The sequence below is a fragment of the Bos taurus genome, chromosome 17 (genome assembly GCF_002263795.3).
Source record: "Bos taurus isolate L1 Dominette 01449 registration number 42190680 breed Hereford chromosome 17, ARS-UCD2.0, whole genome shotgun sequence".
NCBI classification, from domain to species: Eukaryota; Metazoa; Chordata; class Mammalia; order Artiodactyla; family Bovidae; genus Bos; species Bos taurus.
The window spans coordinates 57004013-57026393 of record NC_037344.1 but is presented as its reverse complement, the minus strand read 5'-3'; the positions used below and the strand labels follow the sequence as shown (position 1 = coordinate 57026393).

The window sequence follows — 22381 nt, the reverse complement described above, 5'->3', positions numbered from 1 at the left end:
TTAGCACCAGCAGCAGCAGCAGCTGGTACATACACAACTCACATATACCTAATATGGAAAAAGTTATAAAGGATTCTTTTCTATAGTCCCATATTATGAACTGCTTACCTAAGGTACTTAAAACACTTTTGGGAATTCCTCCAAAAAATCATTGATAATTCTGTGCAATACTCATCTTATTGCTTTGAAAGAAGCTTAAAAATAATTTTTCATTTTAAAATAAAGCATATCAAATTATAAATCACAATAGGCTTTGTATGAAATGAATGATCCTCCATTGGAAAAGTAAAGTCAAAACAAAAAACAATCATTAACTCAAAAGTCAGACTATTTAAGCTGACACAGAGCTGGTCTTAGAAGAATTAGAAATGACAAATCCAAGAAACAACAAAAAAGAGTGGAAACTTTTTCTAAAACAAAGAGTATTTTAAGACTACTCAGGAAGAAACATACATCTGAAATACTTCTATAAGGTCACAACCAACATGTTTTACTTTAAAAGTAAAACCAATAGGTTTTACTTAAAAGAAAGCTTTTAAGGTCAACAGTATTAAGGTTATTGGTTTAGAAAGGAACTTAACTGGTTTCTTTGATGTGGAGATTTATAGATTTGTTTTTGTTTATTTGATGGTGGTGGACATCAGAGTATCAAGAGAGGAAGATGAAGAAACAGGCACAAATACAGCTTGCCTAGTCCTTCATTATCTTTTTTACCGAAAAGAACTATCATGTGCTCAGCTGAGTTCCATAATTTCAGCTGTAAAGAGGGAACTAAAATATCTGAATGCTAAGTGACCTGAGTTGGCTTCATAATGATGGGCAAAGCCTAGCACTGTGAAGGGGATCATGAAACTTACTTTCTTGTGCACAACAGAGGGAGTGGAATTTACTGGGCTTTCATCATCATGCATCATGACAAGTTCAGAGCTGCTATCGTCCATGACCTCTTGCATGCTGTTCACGCTGCTGCCCTGGCTGCCTGTACTCACAGACATGCTTGGGATGGAATGGTTGCTGCCCAGGCTGTCCAATTCCCTGCTCAGGCTGGTTCCATGTTCGCTGTCCTATAAAAATGGGGCACTTGGGTTAAAAAAAAAATGACTGGAGATAAAGCACCAATCCATTGACTAAGCTATTAAGTACATTCAATTTTGCAGTGCCAAGTTGCTTTTCTGCCAAATCTGCAAGATGAAACTTTTAATGTAGTGGCTCCACTACTCCACCACCATTTTCAGACATCTCCAATTCACTCTGATGCTGTCCCAAAGGCCTATTCTGGTGTTAGGGAAAGACTGCAGGCTACTGAACAGGGGATCTCTAGGAAAGCTACAAACATAGCAGTGGGCACTTGAAGCTCAAAGAGGATAAAAAGAGTTTTCAGAGATTTGACAAGCAATATGCTCTTTTTGCAAGTCATTATTGAGAAACTTCATATCTGAGCAGGGATATTAATTCTACTGTCCTGGACAGGTAATTAAATTCTGCCTCCCTCAAGCAATTCTATCAAGCTTACCTCTGTAATCTTATTAAATATATCTGTTAAATAATACTGGTATTCATCACTACTAGTCCAAAGACTACTATTTGAGAAATGCTAAAATAATTGGAACATATAATTTATCCATCACAGTGGGTATCTTTTGATACAAGATTAAGTAATATAATTAAAGCAACTTAGTTCCAAATAAACCCTGTTTTCAAAGAAGCATACTCTGTACCTACATAACTTTAATGAATTGCTCTTTAGCCATGGCAATATAAGGAATCACTGACAAAGGTAATTTGAGCAATTTAAGATGATAGATAATACATTATATTTTAAATAGATTTATTTCCCCAATTAAAGGGGCCCATTTGTATATATGCAATCAAGAGATTTTTATATTCCAGTTCAGCTTTCTGAATTTTATTTTTATAATTATTGATAAAACAATTTTATTTTCTTCTATATTAAAAAGTTAAACTAAAATTCATTCTTCATTTTTTCCCCCTTTTTAATCTATTTTTAGAAGAGTCCTTTCTTTTGTTCAAGGCTAATCCCTGCACTAATGCTCTTACTCCTATGCACTTTCTGAGATCCTAATTCCTTAATTGTGTCTCCTTCCTCTATTTTCAACGCCTCTGTCCTGGCTCCTTTCCTTCTGCATAGTATGAAGAGACTTGCCTTATATGTATGTACCTTTCTACATACTGCCCTTTGTCATTTTTCCTTCTTGACCCAGTTTATGAATCTTAAAATGACCAACTTTCACTATCTTTACTTTCTCACTTCCCACTTATTCTATAACCCACAGTAAACGACTATTCATCCTAACTATTCCTGTAAAACTGCTTTTACTAAGGTCATCAAGAAGATCCTACTTGAAAAACCCAGTTAACACTGTTTTTGGTCCTTGTTTAACCTGACTTCTCTGTGGCATCTGATGGTATTTGTAGCTCCCTCCTTGAAGCTGTGTATACTTGTAACATCTATGATGCCTTTATCTCCCCGGTTTCCCTTTTCTTAGGTGGCATGGACTCTCTTCTCATTCTACATTCAACTCCTGATTCATCATCATTTTAATGTCCTTGACCCCCAACCAACTACCCTTTACCCAGACCTCTTTCCTATGTTCTGGATTTGTATTTTCCAATCAAATGCTAGACATCTCTATTTAGGCCTCTTCGACTAATCCTTCTTAAACTATTTGAATAACTTAAACTAAAGTCATCTTTCTGAAAAAACTCCACCTGTACACTGTGTCAATAGCAGATGATGCCAAGACCTTACTCAGCAGGCATCAAACTGAAATCATCCTAAACCAACTCTTCCTTCTTGGTTCTTCTCTGTTCTTGGTACTGACACACTCTAGTCACTGAAGCACAAATGCTCAGAGTCACCATAAGCTCCCCTTCATCTGTCACTGTCAGTGAGAAGCACAGTATTATCAAGTTCATCTCTCTAGTGTTTCTCAGTGTTCCTTCTCCCCAATTCCCATGAATATTGCCCTTACTGCCTCTTGCATGGACTATTACCCAGAAAGTTATCCATTCAAATCCATCTTACATTCTGATGCCAGGATAATCTTCCTAAAGCACAGCATGAAAGTGCCCTGTAACTGCCGGTCAAAAGTGACCCACCTCTTCACTAATCCCACCAGCAGATGACTTATTCTGTCCCCACTATGGACCCCTACTGTGTGCTCTACCTCTGTAACACTGTTCATATTTTATCTTATTTTTTTCAATATCTCTTTTGCAACTGTGCATGTCTCTTAAGGCAGAGAACATCAACTGAATACATTGTTATTTCCCAAAGTGTTTTTCATAGCATCCTAGTCCAGAACTTTTACACATAGTAGGTACCCAATGAGTGTTCGCTAAAAGAAACTCAACCTACTTCTTCATCTTCCTGTGACTCATTCAAGGGTCCATTTCGTGTCTCTTGGAAAAGGATTTTTTTCATTTTCCGGTATTGTAGGTTATCTAGCTCACGAACGGCATCTTTTGTCCTCTGTATAAGGTCAATAAGGACACGAAGTGGACGGTCTCGTCGAACGAAGTCATGCTGATTAAGGGAAGAGAAAAAAACAGAAACTGATAATGAGGAGACATATTTTTAGGTGCAAGATTAAGATGTAAAGATAAATCAACGTAAAACAGTTCTGTGGATTTTGAAGATACAATTTTCATCTCATGTAGCCTCATACCTTGTATAAATCTCATAAAGTCATAATCATGTTTTTTCTCTTCTTCCTCAAGCCACGTTTTGTGGACTTGTTCTAGAATTTACTTGAGAATTCTTGAGGTTTACTTTGCCATGCAAATAATAACAATGACTAGAACTTTAAATAGTAGCTGAGAGCTTGTGCCTTTCAAACCTGAAACTATGTAATAAGCAAAAGCAAGGCAGAGTATAGAATATTCTTGTTATAATCTGCCTCAATCCTCTTTCTCACCCTACACTACCGTTTTAAAGACAGACTTCTGAATATTTTGTTTTCTATTTCTGTGGTCATATACAGTGTATGCTTGAAAATGTGGCAATTATTCCATTTATCTCAGAGGTCAGAATTTTGGCAACTTCATCTTCCCTTTACAGAGCTGTACAATGAGAAATAAGGCAAAAGGGTCTCCAAGGGGTTAAAATATTCACCCCAAGTCCACAAGCTTTTCTTGATGTAAACAAGCTTCACTTTCAATATTATCAATGATCTTTAACACATATTCTGGTTTCCTGGTTTCTCAGCCACAGCAGTTTAGAAAGAGGGAACAAAAGTAGGAGAATAGAGGACTGAGGACTGTTAGAGAGTTACTTGTTGCCAAAAAAAGAGTCTGTTGAAAAGGTATCTGACCACCTGACAGTAAAGAGAAGGAAATTCCATGATTAACACACCAAGCAACCAACCAACCAAATAAAAATGAACTAGGGTTTGTGGACTATTTTGTAAACGGGCAACTGTCCTTCATACACTTTTTTTATACTCCCAAGATCTCATGAAATGCTATTATCTCTGGGTAATCAAGAAGTGGCATTATATTCATTATGCTTTCTTGAGGAAGGCAGAGAAGCATATCACATATTTTGATAAGATCACCACACAAAATGATCAAAAGGAGGAGGAGGAAGTTTTGTTTTTTAAAGGAAAAGTTTCAGTTATGTGGAAAATTCGCTTATGTGAAATTATAATTTGAATATATTGGGAAAATGAGGTATTAATGTGGTAGGCCTCAGATGATGGAATGGATTTAATTTCTTTATAAGTTAAACAGATATAAAAGAGGAGCAGGACCACTGTGAGGAAAAAAAATCTGTATGTCTTGCAGTTCTTCACTCTGACTTTGCTGTCCAGGGAATTGTGGCTTTTGCTCCTATTTTAATAAAATATCTCTTTCTCTGCAAAGAATCCCTTCTGAAAATGAAACACCATTCCTGGAAGGAAGAGTAGCTTGCATATTTGAAGAGGAGAATTTAAGGGAGAAAGCAAAATTATTTGGCTACTTCAGTGCTTGCAATTAGACAAGAATAAATCAGTCTTTAGTAAACTTCAAGATATAATCTAGGATACTGAATTTTAGAGAAGTAGCTCTTAGTAATTCTTTTATTTCCAAGGTGAGGGATTTTAGGCCCAGAGAGGTTAAGTGATTTACCCAGCTAAACAATGCAAGAGCTAGAATGGACACCCAGGTTTCTTTATTTGGGAGTTTGTTTTCTGGTGGTCTACCACAGAGTTGATCATGGTATTAACTGTGACAGACACCTATTTATCCTTCATTCCAATCTCTTTTCCTTGCCTTTCTTTCTTGAAAGTAGTAAAAAGTATAAGACCTGGACTCTACCTTTCTTTGCAGGTATAATTAGCAATGTGACCAAGTTCTGGCCAAATTCTGAGATATAGGCAGAAACCCCAGAGGAAGGCTTTGTTTTCCAGGATAAAAAGCAAGGCACAGGAAGAGAAGGTGTTTTACTCTTTGTCCTGCCTCCTTTCTCCTGCCTGGAATAAAGTCTGAGTCCCGGAAACACAGGAGCCATTTTGTGACCAAGAAGACAAAAGTCAAGTGCAAAGAATGGTAAAGTAGAAGACAGGAGGAGCTATTGAGCTGCTTACAGGTCTGGACTGCTTCTAACACCTCCTTTCCTAAATCCTGGACTTCTTATTGTGGGAGGTAATTAAACCTTAAAATATTTCAAAACTGATACACCCAATGTCTTAAAAACATCTCATGGCCTCCATTGTAAAGTCTGGCCTGAACAGTCGGTTCCTGCTTGAATTTCTAGGCTCCACTCTAGTCACTCCTATTCCCTGTTCCACCCAATGCAGCATACTTGTAGATCATTCTTGTCTCTGCCATGGGTTTCACACCTGCATGTCTTTTCCCCTGTTGTTCTCTCTGCCTGAAATCCCATCTCTTCACTGTTCTCCAAACCCATACAGTTGAAAGGTTCTCAGATCATTTTCAAAGAATGCTTTCATTGTTCTTAGAAATATGTTTACTTTAAACATTTAAATAATAGAGAAATCAATAAAAGATAGTAAAAGAAAATCAAAATTCTGCCATCCAGAAATAAATGAAATATTATTTTAGACACTTTCCTTCCCTCTCTCCCCTCTCTCTCTCTCTCTCAGAATGATGGATATCCAGAAATAATTTTACATGAGAAACTTATTACACATGGTAATTTAAAAAATAATCTATTAAAATAAGGTATATTTGAATTTCATAGAATTAGAGGAGTTTAAAGTAAGATGACTGCTTAATGTTAGTTAAAATTTCTTCACCAAGAGTTACCAGTTCCTAAAAGGCCCTCTAAAGTTAAGGGGGGAAAAAAAAGATCATGTAAAGCTTTAAGAGATTAGAGTTACTTAAAAAAGACTTTCAGTTTAAGAACTGTTATTGACTATCTACCCTGAAAAACAGGAAAATCAGTACATTTACATTTCTTTCCTACCCCTACTTCTTTCTAGGCACATTATTATTTTCACATTGTTAATACATATACTGTCAATGTGTATAACATTTACATTCTGCCTTTTAATCACAGCAATGATTTTACTGTAGTTCTCTCTCTGTAGTTTTAATTCTTTGTGAAGGTGACATTTTAACACCAGGAAGAAAATGTTTGGAAAAGATGGATTATTTTAAAAATATTTGGGAATAATTAGAAAGCCAACTGGAGGAAAAAAAAAGTTAAATTCCTTATAACAAATTTCTGCACCTCCCCCCAAAATCCCAGAAAAAATAATGTCAAAAGTGAAATAAGAAAATAGTATCTATAAGATTTACTACAAATTAACAAGGGAAAAGCCCTCAGACAAATGAGAAAGATCAACAGAGAGTTCACAGAAGAGGAAATAGAAATGGCTTATCAACATAAGAAAGACAATCTAATTCATAATGAGAAATACAACCTAAAATGACAGTGAGAAAAGTTTTCCACTGAACTGATTAGAAGGTCAAAAAGTTTTGGTATTCATACTTTGCTAACAGGACCATAAACTGGGGCATCCTCTTTGGAGGAAAATTTGCAACACCTTTTAAAATTTAAAATTCACATTCCATTTGATTAGCAATTTCACTTCTAGGAATTTATTCTTTGGATATCTGTATATACAGATACAAAATGACACATGTGTAAGGATATTTATTGTAGAACAGTTTGTAACAGCAAAAGACTGTCAACACCATAATGAGTTGGTTATAAAAACAACCATCCATCTGACTATATAATGGAGTCCTTAGAGACGTTGAGATAGTTCTGCATGTAGTAACATGGAACAATACACAAAACACACTAAAACTTAAAATATTCAGGGTAGAACAGTTTGCTACCATTGGTTCAAAAATTTAAAAGGATATTTACTTCCATATGCATAGAATATTTCTAGAAGGACATGTACAAAATTGGTGACAGTGGTTGCTAACTCTAGAGAAGGGCCTTGAATGGGAAGGTTTTCTCACTTTTTATTCTCTCTTCTACTGTATTTTTATCTTTTGAAATTTGTATTGGTTATTCAAAATGAGGAATGTAGTCTCTTTACCATGCTAAACAAACACACAAACTAGTAGTGAATGAATAAATAAATGAATATTGGAGAGCAAACTTAAATTCAATGATCACCACCAGTTCTTTCACAAGTTTCTCCAGTCCCTAATTTACTTTTTCTTCCTTCTTCCCTCCCTCCCTCTCTCACTTTTTGTTTCATTGATAGACTGGCTGGATTTCCTTATCAAGCAATTGAGAAAAAGCTTTTAAGAAAGGAAAACTGCTTAAAATTTGTGAGGCTGGAAAATGTCCAGCTGCATTTATAATTGAGGAGCACCTTAGCTGGGTCACAAATCTTTGGTTTACATTTTCTTTTTCTTAGAACTTTGTAAATATTGTTATATAGTTTTCTGGCTTTGAGTGTTCCTGAAGAGGCAGATCTGAAGTCAAATGGTTTTTTTAGCCCCAAATAAATTTTTTTCAGCCTATTATGAATTTTTCTTTATCCTTTGAATTTAGAAACTAGATACAGGTAGGATTTGTTGATCACTGAAGTTCAGTTTCACCTCCCTAGAAATGCCTTGTATTAAAGAGCAGCTCCTGTCACTCTTTATCCCAGTCCTTGCTTTATTTTTTTGACATTATATCAAATTATTTGTTTGTTTTCTCACTCCTGCATTAGAATATAAGTTCCAGGAAGGCAGGGACTATCTTTTTCTTTGTACCACTGTATGATTTTCAGTGTTTAGAACAGTGCTTGGCACCAGGTAGATAATCAGTAAACATCATTGACTAAATGTTAGGCTTACTTGATTTGGTCCACCAAATCAAATAAGGGTAAATCAGGGGATTTCCCAGGTGGTCCAGCAGCTAAGACTCTGTGCTCCCAAGGCAGGGGGCATGGGTTTAATTTCTTGTCAGGGAACTAGATCCTGCGTATCGCAACTAAGATACGCATGGACAAGTATATATGTGTGTTTGTATACATGCGCACGCATGTGTGTATATACACTTAAGTAAATCAAATAAAATAAAGGTCCTAACATTAACTTTCAAAAAGTATATCTTCAAGTATATCTTTAAATATCTTCTACTCCATGTGTTTTGCTTTCTCTTTTAGGAATAACAGGTTGAAATATATATCTCCTCTGCCTTCCACATGTCATCTTTTCTATAATCATCTTTAGAAATTTTTCTTCTTCATTTAATTTTATTTCCCTCGGGCTATCCATCATTGGAAATACCCTACATGGGTGTGTTTATCATATTAGCTTGTTGTTTATGATATGATTTGATATGATATATCTTTAAATTTTTCTCTTTCATTTTCTTTTTCTACCTCTGCCCATTTGTTTTTTATATCCTTTTGTTGTCTGTTGCCCTATCATCTTCGAGGCATGTTTTTTGCTTTATTATTTTTAAAGCAAACTTTTAATTTTTTTTCCTCTTCTTTTCTTTCTCTAAACTGCTGTTTGTGTCCTGTATTTATAAATCTTTGCCTACTTCAAAGTAATAAAGACACTGTCTTGTGCTTCTGGTATTCTATTGTCTATAGTTTATGTTTAGAACATGTGATGCTTCTACACCAAAAGAGAATAAGGTAAAGCCCATTGTCTTGTTGCTTCTGTCACCATATTCCTGTGACCTGTTACTCACAAGAAGGAAAAACTTAATTTTGGGTAGAAAAGCTAGTCAGCTTCAGACCTACCTCTTCAGGATACTCAAAGCCAGAAAATAACAGAATAAGATTTTTGAGAAAAAGAAAATATAAACCAAGAATCTGTGACACTTAGCCAAGGTGCAATTATAAAGGCAGCTGACATGTTTAAGCTTCACAAATTTAGGCAATACAATTCTGAGGTTTTCTTAAACCAAAGAAAGAAACAAAAAAAGACTGGAAAACACACATACAGAAAAAGATTAAAGAAACCTGGACTATTCTGTGGCCAATAAAATACATTTATATTGTAAAAACAACTCCCACATACTTCACTGATATTAATGGAACACTGCCTATGTACACAGAGCCTATAATACAAAGTTACATGAAAACAGATGCTCAAAAATGCTATATTTAAATCAAATGAATGCAGTTAACACACAATAATTTTGTCACCAACATGTATGATGTAACACTATGTAAATATCTGTCTTATATATTTATCACATATCTTCACTGCCTGATGATTTGGCAACAACCTAACTGAAATCCTAGAGTTGGTATTTGAACCATTGGCAGACTCTGTCCTGAAAACTTTGAGTTAAAGTTCAGGCAGATATTAGTCACTGGAACATCAGAGTGATGACCAGAGCAAGGAGAAATGTTCTTTGTCATAAGGCAAAAAAGGTGGGTGGGGTGGGGAGCAGAAAAAGGGAAAAGTTGGAGGGAAAAGTATTCATGAGGAATATACAGTGTATCAGTTCAGTTCAGTTCAGTTGCTCAGTCATGTCCAACTCTTTGTGACCCCATGGATTGCAGCACGCCAGGCCTCTCTGTCTATCACCAACTCCTGGAGTTTACTCAAACTCATGTCCATTGAGTCGGTGATGCCATCCAAGCATCTCATCCTCTGTCGTCCCCTTCTCCTCCCACCTTCAATCTTTCCCAGCATCAGGGTCTTTTCAAATGAGTCAGCTCTTCGCATCAGGTGGCCAAAGTATTGGAGTTTCAGCTTCAGCATCAGTCCTTCCAATGAATATTCAGACGGATTTCCTTTAGGATCCAACTTTAGGTTGGATCTCATTGCTGTGCAAGTGACTCTCAAGAGTCTTTACCAACATCACAGTTCAAAAACATCAATTCTTTGGTGCTCAGCTTTCCTTACAGTCCAACTCTCACATCCATACATGACTACTGGAAAAACCACAGCTTTGACTAGATGGACCACTGTTGGCAAAGTAATGTCTCTGCTTTTTAATATGTTGTCTAGGTTAGTCATAGCTTTTCTTCCAAGGAGCAAGTGTCTTTTAATTTCATGGATGCAATCACCATCTGAAGTGATTTTGCAGCACCCCCAAATAAAATCTGTCACTATTTTCACTGTTTCCCCATCTATTTGCCATGACGTGATGGGACCAGAGGCCATGATCTTAGTTTTCTGAATGTTGATCTTTAAGCCAACTTTTTCACTCTCCTCTTTCACCTTCACCAAGAGGCTCTTTAGTTCTTCTTCACTTTCTGCCATAAGGGTGGTGTCCTCTGCATATCTGAGGTTATTGATATTTCTCCTGGCAATCTTGATTCCAGCTTGTGCTTCATCCAGTCCAGCATTTCTCATGACATACTCTGCATAGAAGTTAAATAAGTAGGGTGACAATATACAGCCTCCACGTACTCCTTTCCCTATTTGGAACCAGTCTTTCGTTCCATGTCCAGTTCTAACTGTTGCTTCTTGACCTGCATACAGGTTTCTCAGGAGGCAGGTCAGGGGGTCTGGTATTCTCATCTCTTGAAGAATTTTCCAGTTTGTTGTGATCCACACAATCAAAGGCTTTGGCATAGTCAATAAAGCAGATGTTTTTTTGGAACTGTCTTGCTTTTTTGATGATCCAATGGATGTTGCCAATTTGTTCTGTTTCCTCTGCCTTTTCTAAATCCAGCTTGAACATATTGTGTTAATCTTGCTACTTCTATGCCTAGCTACTGTCTCTGGACTTTAAATGACAAGGTGTATGTTCTAATCCACTTTGTCATGATGAGCTGCCACAGGAATGATTTATTATATTTCATTACAGTTCAGTTCAGTTCAGTTGCTCAGTCGTGTCTGACTCTTTGCGACCCCATGAACTGCAGCACGCCAGGCCTCCCTGTCCATCACTAACTCCTGGAGTTCACTCAAACTCACGTTCATCGAGTTGGTGATGCCATCCAGCCATCTCATCCTGTTGTCCCCTTCTCCTCCTGTCCCCAATCCCTCCCAGCATCAGAGTCTTTTCCAATGAGTCAACTCTTTGCATGAGGTGGCCGAAGTATTGGAGTTTTAGCTTTAGCATCAGTCCTTCCAAAGAACACCCAGGACTGATCTCCTTTAGAATGGACTGGTTGGATCTCCTTACAGTGCAAGGGACTCTCAAGAGTCTTCTCCAACACCACAGTTCAAAAGCATCAATTCTTTGGTGCTCAGCTTTCTTCACAGTCCAACTCTCACATCCATACATGACCACTGGAAAAACCATAGCCTTGACTAGACGGACCTTTGCTGGCAAAGTAACGTCTCTGCTTTTCAATATGCTATCTAGGTTGGTCATAACTTTCCTTCCAAGGAGTAAGCGTCTTTTAATTTCATGGCTGCAGTCACCAACTGCAGTGATTTTGGAGCCCTCAAAAATAAAGTCTGACACTGTTTCCACTGTTTCCCACATGACTTTAAATTCCCCCCCTCAAATATAAATTTGAAAAATTACCCGTAACAGTTCTGCTGATGTTGGCCTTTCCTGAGGCATTTTCTGCAAGCAGTAATCAACAAATCTCCTGAAGGAATCTGTCCTGTGTGTGCAAATACAATGAAAGAAAATAACATCAGAATCTGTAGAACATACTGATCACTTTAAATAATTTTTATCCAAGGGAAAACTTTTTGATTTGGGAGATTTTTATTAAAATACTTTGGAATATCAGGAGAAGTGGCCCATTTTCAAGTCTGAGGTATGTAAAATTAATTCTTTAGGATAATGAATGTGGACAGTTTCAAGTCAGTCAACACATAAAGGTATCTTATGATATAAACAAAGTCAAATTGTAATATATCTCAGAAAATGAAAAATACTATATTTATATAAAACAATTTTGTATACATTTTTCTCTCCAAAGATAACAGCTCTCCTAAGTCTAAAGCCTATATTCTTCATGACAAATTGGTAACTCTTTCATCACCCACAACCTATAACCAGGTAGTAAAACTTGAAGCATAAGGGACAGAGAACCTAGGAGTATGCTCTCTGGATGAAAAAGCCTTCTCTCTAGAAAATTTCATTCTGTGTACTCTTCTTGGACATTGCCCTTTTACAGTAGCTCTGTGATTCTAACAGTTATTAAAATGTTATAATTTTCAGAGAGGGTACTTTATCCTTGCTGACAAATGATAAGACTGAGATGATCAATATAAGACCAATCATGACTTAGAGATTAGACTTGTTAGGAAGGTAGCAGGAGATATATGTACCTGTTAGAATTTCAGTTACTACACATATTAATAACACAAACCATAGTAAGGGCAGAAATACTATGTGTGTGTGTAAAAAGTTCAGGCTTATAAAGCATCAGTGTCCATTATCATAGCATAAACGAAGGAATGAAATGCTTTCTAGGTCAGATATTTAAAACGTAATTTAGTGAAAGTGCCAAAAACATATGGTGATTTTCTTACAGATTTAAAATGACAGCTCAGCCTTACCATTCATTAGACTGTAACGTGGGGGAGTCATTCTGGGCAATGTGATATAAGGCACTCATGGCATTCATGTTGAAAAGTGGGGGCTTCCGTTCCGCTGAAAGAAGAGAAACACAATAAAGCAGTTCTTGAAAGACATTAGGCAGATGGAGAAATAAGGAACTGTGAGCAAAGCTTGGCCACTAGCTTGCTATTATCATCATGCTGTATAATCCACTTATTGTAATCTCTAAGGTTGCTCAGGATAGCCATTCAAAAGAAGCTGCTGGTCATCTTAAAGTACACTGGAAAAGCTCCAAACAGAATCCATTTCAAGAAAGTAAAAAAATTTTTCCTATGTATCTTCAAAAAGTTGAACTTTGTTTTCCTACAATGGGTATGAACATCTTTGTGTATTGTTTTATTTCAAATAAAAATGCGTATTCATTGAAAAAAAATCAGAAAGCAGAGCAGTCGAATTAAAAAAAAAAAGATTATGGAACATCTTAATCATCACCAACAGAGTATGGAAGATAGAGTAAATCAATCCAATAAACACCATTTGAGGGCTCATCCAGACTAACGAAGTGGTACAAGTAGGGGTGGAGGGGAAAAAGGAGGATAAATGTAAGCAAGGTTTGGCCCATCCACTTTCTAAGGAGAAACTCACTGAGTCAGTTACTTCTTTATAAAATACATACTCCACCTCAGCCCATTGTTAACTCCTCTTTGGAATTTCTATTACTCTTTTAGTAGAGTGCTCACTTGGCATGCACTCTCCTATTGCATTTACATAAACATACAACTCTTTCCTCTCAACACAAATCATAAACTCTTAAGAGCAAGATCTTATAACCTTAATACTCTTGTTCTTTTATTTATTCTCTAGCATATGTAATAAGATGCTATTCACATATTAGGTGTTCTACTTGTTGACCAAAGGAAAGAAACAAGGTTCTAGTTCTTAGTACAGTTAATTTTACGCTATTTACTAGTTATGTCACAGAAGATAAATCACTATCTTGTTCCACTGTGCTTATCCTAATGGATTCTTGATGTAGTTCCACTCTGTAATTCATAATCTGATCTCAGGTTTCATCAGAGCATCTTGGTTTTTAAGTAAAGATTTAACCACTTTAAAAAAAGTGATTCCAGCTTATTCTATGCAATTCTAAGAAACAGAACAAGAAGTAAGGGCAGGGAACAAGAAGTTACAGGTAAGACATTTTTACTCATAGAAGGAAGAACTTCTGAAAAACCAGAATGGTAAAACAAAACCAAAAAACCCCACGAAACCCAGAATGAATAATGTTGAGATAGTGAACTTTAAGCTATTGGCAGAGTTCCAGTAGAAGCCAACTATATTTATCAGTGATCCTCCGGAGGGGCCTCTTATATTCTTAACTTTCTCAATAGGATACTTTACACTTACCAGATATCAGTATTATAGGGACATGGATGGTTAACAAGTGGAAATTTGAAAGTTGCAGTGTGGACAAAAGGATTTTATACCTGTTTCAAGCATGGAAGGCAAAAAAAAGTCTCAGGTTTATTTTATTTATCAGGAGGTAGATCTGAGAAAGTTTTTAGAGCTTGGCCTTCTGAAAACTTCAAGTATTTGAAGCCATGTGGAAGCAGGAACTCATCATGTAACCATCAATGGATTCCCACTGTTCTTAGGACAAAGTCTAGATTCTTAAACAAAGTCTCCTGGCCTTTACTAACATGACCCTGGCTACTTCCAGCACATCTTTCTGAGAAGCAATTTTACCCCCACCCCGTTCTCATGCATCTGTTGCTTCACTGAAAGAACCAAGGTCAGAGCCTTTCACACATGTTGCTTTCTCTGTCTGGTCTCCCTTTTCACTTTTGTTCCTTAGACTTTACCTGGTTAATTCTTCCAAATCCTTCAGGTTTCACCTTAAATAAAGTTGCATTTCTGCATTAGTTTAATACATATTTATCCAAGGCTTTTTATATGCTCGCAATCTCTTCCTTAGGGAACCTCTGAAGACTAGTTGTCCCACTAGATTTTGTCACTGCAAATTACATTTTAACTTTTTACTACCTATCACAACCATAACTGATTATGTAATTCTTTCCTTGATGTATATCTTCCTTGCTAAATTTCATTAGGGACAATGTCTATTATGTTCATCTCTGCATTCTCACTGCTGAGTATAACATCTGGTATATATTTTTGGTGGCCCCAAAATACCTCTAAAATAAATACATAAAGGTTAATCAAATTAAGACAAAGAAGAAACTTTGTCAACAAAGAATCTTTGTGCAGCAAGAAGTCACAAAGATGACTGAGAAGTGACTAACTCTTGGGGCTTACATCAGATACTATATGGTGGCTTCATTCACTATTAGAATAGTAGGAACCCTCTCATCGGCCAAAGAAACACAATTCAAACTGCTCAGAACATGAAATTGCACAGGAGAAACAGTAAGGAAGGGGAAATAAAGAAAGAAGAAAGTAGAAATTTAGAAAGAGGAGGATGAAGGAACAACAAAATCCAATTCAATTATGATAAGGCTCCAAGATCTGTCTGTTCAAATAGACCTCAGTGTCTCTTCAATAATCCTGTGCATTTTATAAAGATAGTACTGGTATTTCAATTTTAAAAAGATTTAAAAAAGGAAGAAGCTCTGTAAGACTAAATATATCCCTATCCCCTCAACATACATTACAACATTCATTTATTAACCCAAACAGTGAGTGGCAATAAGAAAGTGAATGGAAGAAGAAAATTCCAGGCAGAGAAACTATGTAACAACATTTATGTCCTCCTGCCCCCATTCCTTGGAGAATTCATTTCTGAAAAGTCAATTCCCTGTCAATGCTGATGAACCATTTGCCAGCTTCTACCATGATCTGTGCTGGTGAACTAAGTGTCTGTAGATTAAACAGAAAAGCATCAGATGAACCTATTCTTGAAATAATCTCAAAAAATAAAGTATCTGGTGACTGGATAATTTTAATGTCCAAGAATTTTCCAAGGATGCATGAATTTAACTAGTTTTTTTTTTTTCAGTGGAAGATCAAGTTAGCAAAGATAATTTGTAACTACTCAGGAATCTTGGAGCTTGATCCAGGAAAGAGGGATGGTGCCAGTAAAAGTATCATCTTCTTGCTTTCTGATAATACCTCAGTGATTCAATGTACAGATTAGGGGGCTTCTTAAGAATATGCAATTCTACAGAAGAGGTATTATAAAAAAAGGGGACAACATATTATTCAGTCACTACAACTTGTACTGTAATTTCAATATTAAAAGCACAATTTAGAGTATACTGTCTGTATGTGAAATTTCATTAAACCTAAAATACACAGAAAACTTAGAAAAATTATTGCTTAGGATTATATACACAGCAGTTTAATCATCTTTCATGTAAAAAAAAAAAAACTTCTTTTATGTGTCCATTAACAAGACTAATGGAGAAGGAAACGGCAACCCACTTCAGTATTCTTGCCTAGAGAATCTCATGGACACAGGAGCCTGGTGGTTTACAGTCCATGGGGTCGCAAAGAGTCAGGCATGACTGAGAGACTAAACAACAACAATAAGACTAATGCCAAGGAAATAGAGATGTTATGGTAAAGTTGTCAAAAAGATACTTGTATGATTTATTACATTACCAATATAATGTTTTGAATAACTACTGAGAACTTTAATATCCTTGGTAGCAATTTTATTTTATGAATATTAACTGAGCATGTACTATCATCCTTCTCTGAATCTGTCATTGACAATAAGCTGCATTGCAATTTAAGATGCACCACTATTCTAACTTAGAATAAAATCTGCCAATTATAATCATGAAGTGCTGTTGCCTGTAAAATACCTTCCTGTTTAAATAAGAGATGTTAAAATGTAATTAAAAATTTGATGAAATATGACATATATTACTAGGATTGTGCTGACGATGCCTAACATTTACTGAACACATACTATACACAAGATTTAATAATAAGCACATTAAATCCATATTTTCATTTAATCCTGACAATCTGCATAAGGTAGGAGATCTTATTAGGCAAATTTCATAGAGAGTTAAAATATCTTGAACAAAGTCATACAACTAAGAAATGGCAGAGCTGGCATTAGAACTCAGGTTTATCTGACAACAGAGCCTGGGTGTTCTTAGGAATAATGTGATACTGTCATCTATCAATTTGAAGGAATAGCTGTTGTGGAGGATAAGACAATTTGAGAGAAAGTTACTTTGTTCTTTGATTCAGTAAGTTCAGTTCAGTCACTCAGTCGTGTCCGACTCTTTGTGACCCCATGAACCGCAGCACGCCAGGCCTCTCTGTCCATCACCAACTCTCAGAGTCCACCCAAACCCATGTCCATTGAGTCAGTGATGCCATCCAACCATCTCATCCTCTGTCGTCCCCTTCTCCTCCTGCCCTCCATCTTTCCCAGCATCAGGGTCTTTTCCAATGAGTCAGCTCTTCGCATCAGGTGGCCAAAGTATTGGAGTTTCAGCTTCAACATCAGTCCTTCCATTGAACACCCAGGACTGATCTCCTTTAGGATGGACTGGTTGGATCTCCTTGCAGTCCAAGGGAATCTCAAGAGTCTTCTCCAACACCACAGTTCAAAAGCATCAATTCTTCGGCACTCAGCTTTCTTTATCGTCCAACTCTCACATCCATACATGATACTGGAAAAACCATAGCCTTGACTAGACAGACCTTTGTTGGCTGTAAATCACTTTATAAAAGGCAATAAAAGTCAGGTTGATACAGAGAGCATGTTGTTATATATATTTCAATTTAAAAAGGTAAAATCAGAAATTAAACACATACAAGGGACTCTCAAGAGAGGAAATACCAAGGTATCTCCTGGAACCTGTACCTATTTTGCCAATATCCACTGCTGTTTGAAACTCTAGTCATTATTACATCTACAGCGTATTAAAAAGCAGAGACATTACTTTGCCTACAAAGGCCTGAATAGTCAAAGCTATGGTTTTTCCACTTGTCATATACAGATGTGAGAGCTGGACGATAAAAAAGGCTGAGCGCCGAAAAACTGATATCTTCGAACTGTGATGCTGGAGAAGACTCTCGAGAGTCCCTTGGATTGCAAGGAGATTCAACCAGTCAATTCTAAAGGAAATCAACCCTGAATATTCACTGGAAGGACTGATGCTGAAGCTCCAATACTTTGGCCACCTGACATGAAAAGCCAACTCATTGGAAAAAACCCTGAAGCTGGGAAAGACTGAAGAAGGCAGGAGGAGAAGGGGATGACAGAGGATGAGATGGTTGGATGGCATCATCAACTCAATGGACAAGGTTTGAGCAAACTCTGGGAGATGGTGACGAATAGGGAAGTCTGGCATGGTGCAGTCCATGGGGTCGCAAAGAGTCAGACATGACTGACTGACTGAACAACAACATATCTACATAGTATAAAAACTGATGTGATGATGATCTTGAATCATCATAAAAGGGTATGTGCCAAACCCATGTTATAGTTTAAATACATTTAGGTAAGAAAAAACTTGTTAAAACAATGGGTGGGCACTAATTAGCTGTAATGTTCAACTCAGGGGACATCCTTGTAAAGTGCTGTAAGTGAGGAGGTGCTACTATAGTTTCAGTGTTACAAGTAAAATTTTGATTCATTTTAGAATATAAATGACAAAATAGGAATAATCCTTTCTTCTAAAAAATAAGTAGATATAACTTCCTCTTCTATTCTCCAAAATTACTATTCTGAAATGGTATCTCTTACATCTATTAGTATATATGTATGCTCATAAACAACATATAAAGTTGCTTATAAAACTTTCATAATTGGTATCATACTGTATACTCTTCTGACGTTTTTTGTTCATTCAATGTTGTGATTTGAGATTTATCCATGATGACACATGTAGATCTAGTTCATCCTTAACTGTGATATAGTAATCCATACTTAATTTAGTCATTCTTAGGATAAGAATTTAGGTTGTTTCCACCTATTCTTGCTTCTACAAACAAGGTTGAAGCCTTCCACATTTTCTAGTGTACATGTATAAAATTTCTAAAGTGTATACTTAGAAGTGTTGAGTCACTGACACTCATCATCCTTACCAGATGTTGCCAACTTGCTCTCCAACACGGTTATACCAATTTACACTCCTATCAATAGTGTTTGGGAGTTCCTGTTTCTTTAGCAGTTTCCCGTCTGACTTAAAAAAATTATACCAATCTAATAAATATGAAATGGTTTTACTTTGCATTTCACTGAATATTAATGAGATGGGGTATCTTCTGATGTTTGTTGTTCATTTATGCTTTCTTTTCAGTGCTAACTCCTTGATCATACTCATTGCCCATTTTTCTGCTGGCAGTTTGTTGTTTTCTTTTTAATAAAGAAATTTGGTAAAGAAATTTTGAGAGTTCTTCAGAAATTCAGGGCAAATACTCTGTTAGTTAGTTATGTTTCAACTACTTTCCATTAGTCTATACGTAAAGTAATGCTCAAAATTCTCCAAGCCAGGCTTCAGCAATACGTGAATCGTGAACTTCCAGATGTTCAAGATGGTTTTACAAAAGGCAGAGGAACCAGAGATCAAATTGCCAACATCCGCTGGATCATCGAAAAAGCAAGTAAGGTCCAGAAAAACATCTATTTCTGCTTTATTGACTATGCCAAAGGCTTTGACTGTGTGGATCACAATAAACTGTGGAAAATTCTGAAAGAGATGGGAATACCAGACCACATGACCTGCCTCTTGAGAAACCTGTATGCAGGTCAGGAAGCAACAGTTAGAACTAGACATGGAACAACAGACTGGTTCCAAATAGGAAAAGGAGGACATCAAGGCTGTATAATGTCATCCTGCTTATTTAAATTATATGCAGAGTACATCATGAGAAATGCTGGGCTGGATGAAGCACAAGCTGGAATCAAGATTGCTGGGAGAAATATCAATAACCTCAGATATGCAGATGACACCACCCTTATGGCAGAAAGTGAAGAACTAAAGAGGCTCTTGATGAAAGTGAAAGAGGAGAGTGAAAAAGTTGGCTTAAAGCTCAACATTCAGAAAACGAAGATCATGGCATCTGGTCCCATCACTTCATGGCAAATGGGTGGGAAGACAGTGGAAACAGTGGCTGACTTTATTTTTCTGGGCTCCAAAATCACTGCAGATGATGACTGCAGCCATGAAATTAAAAGATGCTTACTCCTTGGAAGGAAAGTTATGACCAACCTAGACAGCATATTAAAAAGCTGAGACATTACTTTGTCAAAAAGGTCTGTCTAGTCAAGGCTATGGTTTTTCCAGTATCATGTATGGATGTGAGAGTTAGACTATAAAGAAAGCTGAGCGCAGAAGAACTGATGCTTTTGAACTGTGGTGTTGGAGAAGACTCTTGAGAGTCCCTTGCACTGCAAAGAGATCCAACCAGTCCATCCTAAAGGAGATCAGTCCTGGGTGTTCAATGGAAGGACTGATGTTGAAGTTGAAACTCCAATACTTTGGTCACCTGATATGAAGAACTGACTCATTTGAAAAGACCCTGATGCTGGGAAAGATTAAAGGTGGAGGAGAAGGGGACGAGAGGATGAGACGGTTAGATGGCATCACCGACTCAATGGACGTGCGTTTGGGTAAACTCTGGGAGTTGGTGATGGACAGGGAGGCCTGACGGGCTGTGGTTCATGGGGTTGCAAAGAGTTGGACACAACTGAGCAACTGAACAGAATTGAACTGAATTTTTAAATTTTTTGTGTTTTATATAGCTTTATATTTTAGAGCATTGGGTTGGCCAAAAAGTTAGTTTGGGTTTTTCCGTAAGATCTTATTGCTGGAGATATTCCCTAATATGAAGTTTTATCTGGAACTGCTCTCTATGTAGGTGAGTTTTTAAGAGTCTGATTTGATAAGCCTGTTGTTACTTTCCCAGAGTTCCCTTATATAAGCTGAAATGTAAATTAAGTAATGGATATTACCATGAAGGAAGAACATATGTCATCATTTGTGGTATGCAGAATGGATATTTTTCAAATATTAATACCAACTATTGTATATTTTTACACTGGTTAGCTGCCATATCTGCTCTAACTCTTTTACTTAAAACAATAACATGAAAATATAGCAGAGAGAAAAAGCAATCTTATGAGGTTATTATAACAAAGCATAGAAAAAATATACTAAACTCACACCACCTAGCACATATGTACCAGAAACTCATTAAATATTTAATAATAGCTGGATAAGTGAATTTGTAATTGTAATAAGGAGTGATTCTCAAAAGTACAATGAAAACAGCTCTTTGCTCACCCATTTCAATGCAGGTGATCCCAAGTGACCAAATATCAACTTTCCCATCATACTGTCCTTCATCCATAGCTAAGATCACCTCTGGAGCCATCCTGCCAAATATAATTCACAAAACTCAAGTTGCAAATTAAAAATAAAATTCACTTACTATATCCATATAAATAGCTGTTCTTGAGCATATTCTAAAGTTTTATCTGATAAAGTTATCATTTCTTTTTTTTCTTTTTTCTTTTTCTTTTATTTTCTTTTATTTTATTTTTAAACTTTACATAATTGTATTAGTTTTGCCAAATATCAAAATGAATCCGCCACAGGTATACATGTGTTCCCCATCCTGAACCCTCCTCCCTCCTCCCTCCCCATACCATTTCTTTACACAAATAATTTGAAAAAACACTATTGAAAATACAAAAATATACCCAGTGATTTACATGAAACAATACATCATTTTCAACAGGGCTTTTACTATTCTTTGATCTTGGCTAAGTTACTTAACCTTTCTTTGTATCAGTTTCCTCATCTGTAATATGCAGACAATTTTATTAGCTACCTCAGAGATATTTGTAAAGGATTAATATGTATGAAACACTTAAACTACTTTAAACAATATGAAAAATATTTCATGCAATTACATAAAGCAATATATAATCAGATATTTCCAAGATGTTATAAGTTAAAAAACAAATAAACTGGATATAGTAATGGATATTATTTTGTTTGTCCATAATGGATTTTCATTAGGAGGGTAAGGGTTATATAGATTAAGATGATCTATTCTCTATTAGTGTGTGTAGGTAGTTGCATAGTATATGTTATTTGATGATGGTGGGAAAAATTTCAAATAGTAACTGATTTTTTTTTAGTAGGCAAGTTAAGTTTCCAGGGGTGTAAGTCATTCCCCAAGGTACAGTGAAATTCCAATGTATCTATGAAATAAAGCAAAGGTGTCTTGAATAGAGTGAGATGAAACTTTAAGTCAGAATGACAAGTGAGATAAAGTATCAGAGAATTCAACAGAAATAACATGGATTTCTTTCATTGAAAGGTAAAATTTATGCTCATTGGCTAGAAAAGGCTAAAGAAATTAACTTGCTCTTGCCTAGGGACTCTGCCTGAAGAGAAAAGTTCAAAAGAAACTTCAAATGAAATATAAAACCTGAGCTTGGTCAGTGAGTTGATAATCCTACTCAGTTTACACACAGTGACATCAATCTTATTTGAACAATTTAAAGTCACTGGAACTTTTATA

At 36.3% G+C, this 22381-nt stretch overlaps 1 protein-coding gene across 16 annotated transcripts in view; it reads right to left on the bottom strand.

Annotated features, from left to right (window-relative positions):
• The window catches only part of TAOK3 (TAO kinase 3), a 189080-nt gene that overhangs the window by 45651 nt on the left and 121048 nt on the right, over window positions 1-22381 (bottom strand). For all 16 annotated transcript variants that reach the window (XM_059876085.1, XM_059876084.1, XM_059876086.1 and 13 more), the window contains 5 exons: window positions 21133-21224; window positions 12859-12952; window positions 11870-11951; window positions 3380-3547; window positions 858-1064 (listed from right to left, as the gene is read on the bottom strand). In XM_059876085.1, the coding sequence (XP_059732068.1) occupies window positions 858-1064; window positions 3380-3547; window positions 11870-11951; window positions 12859-12952; window positions 21133-21224 (643 nt within the window). The remainder of the gene's footprint in view (window positions 1-857; window positions 1065-3379; window positions 3548-11869; window positions 11952-12858; window positions 12953-21132; window positions 21225-22381) is intronic.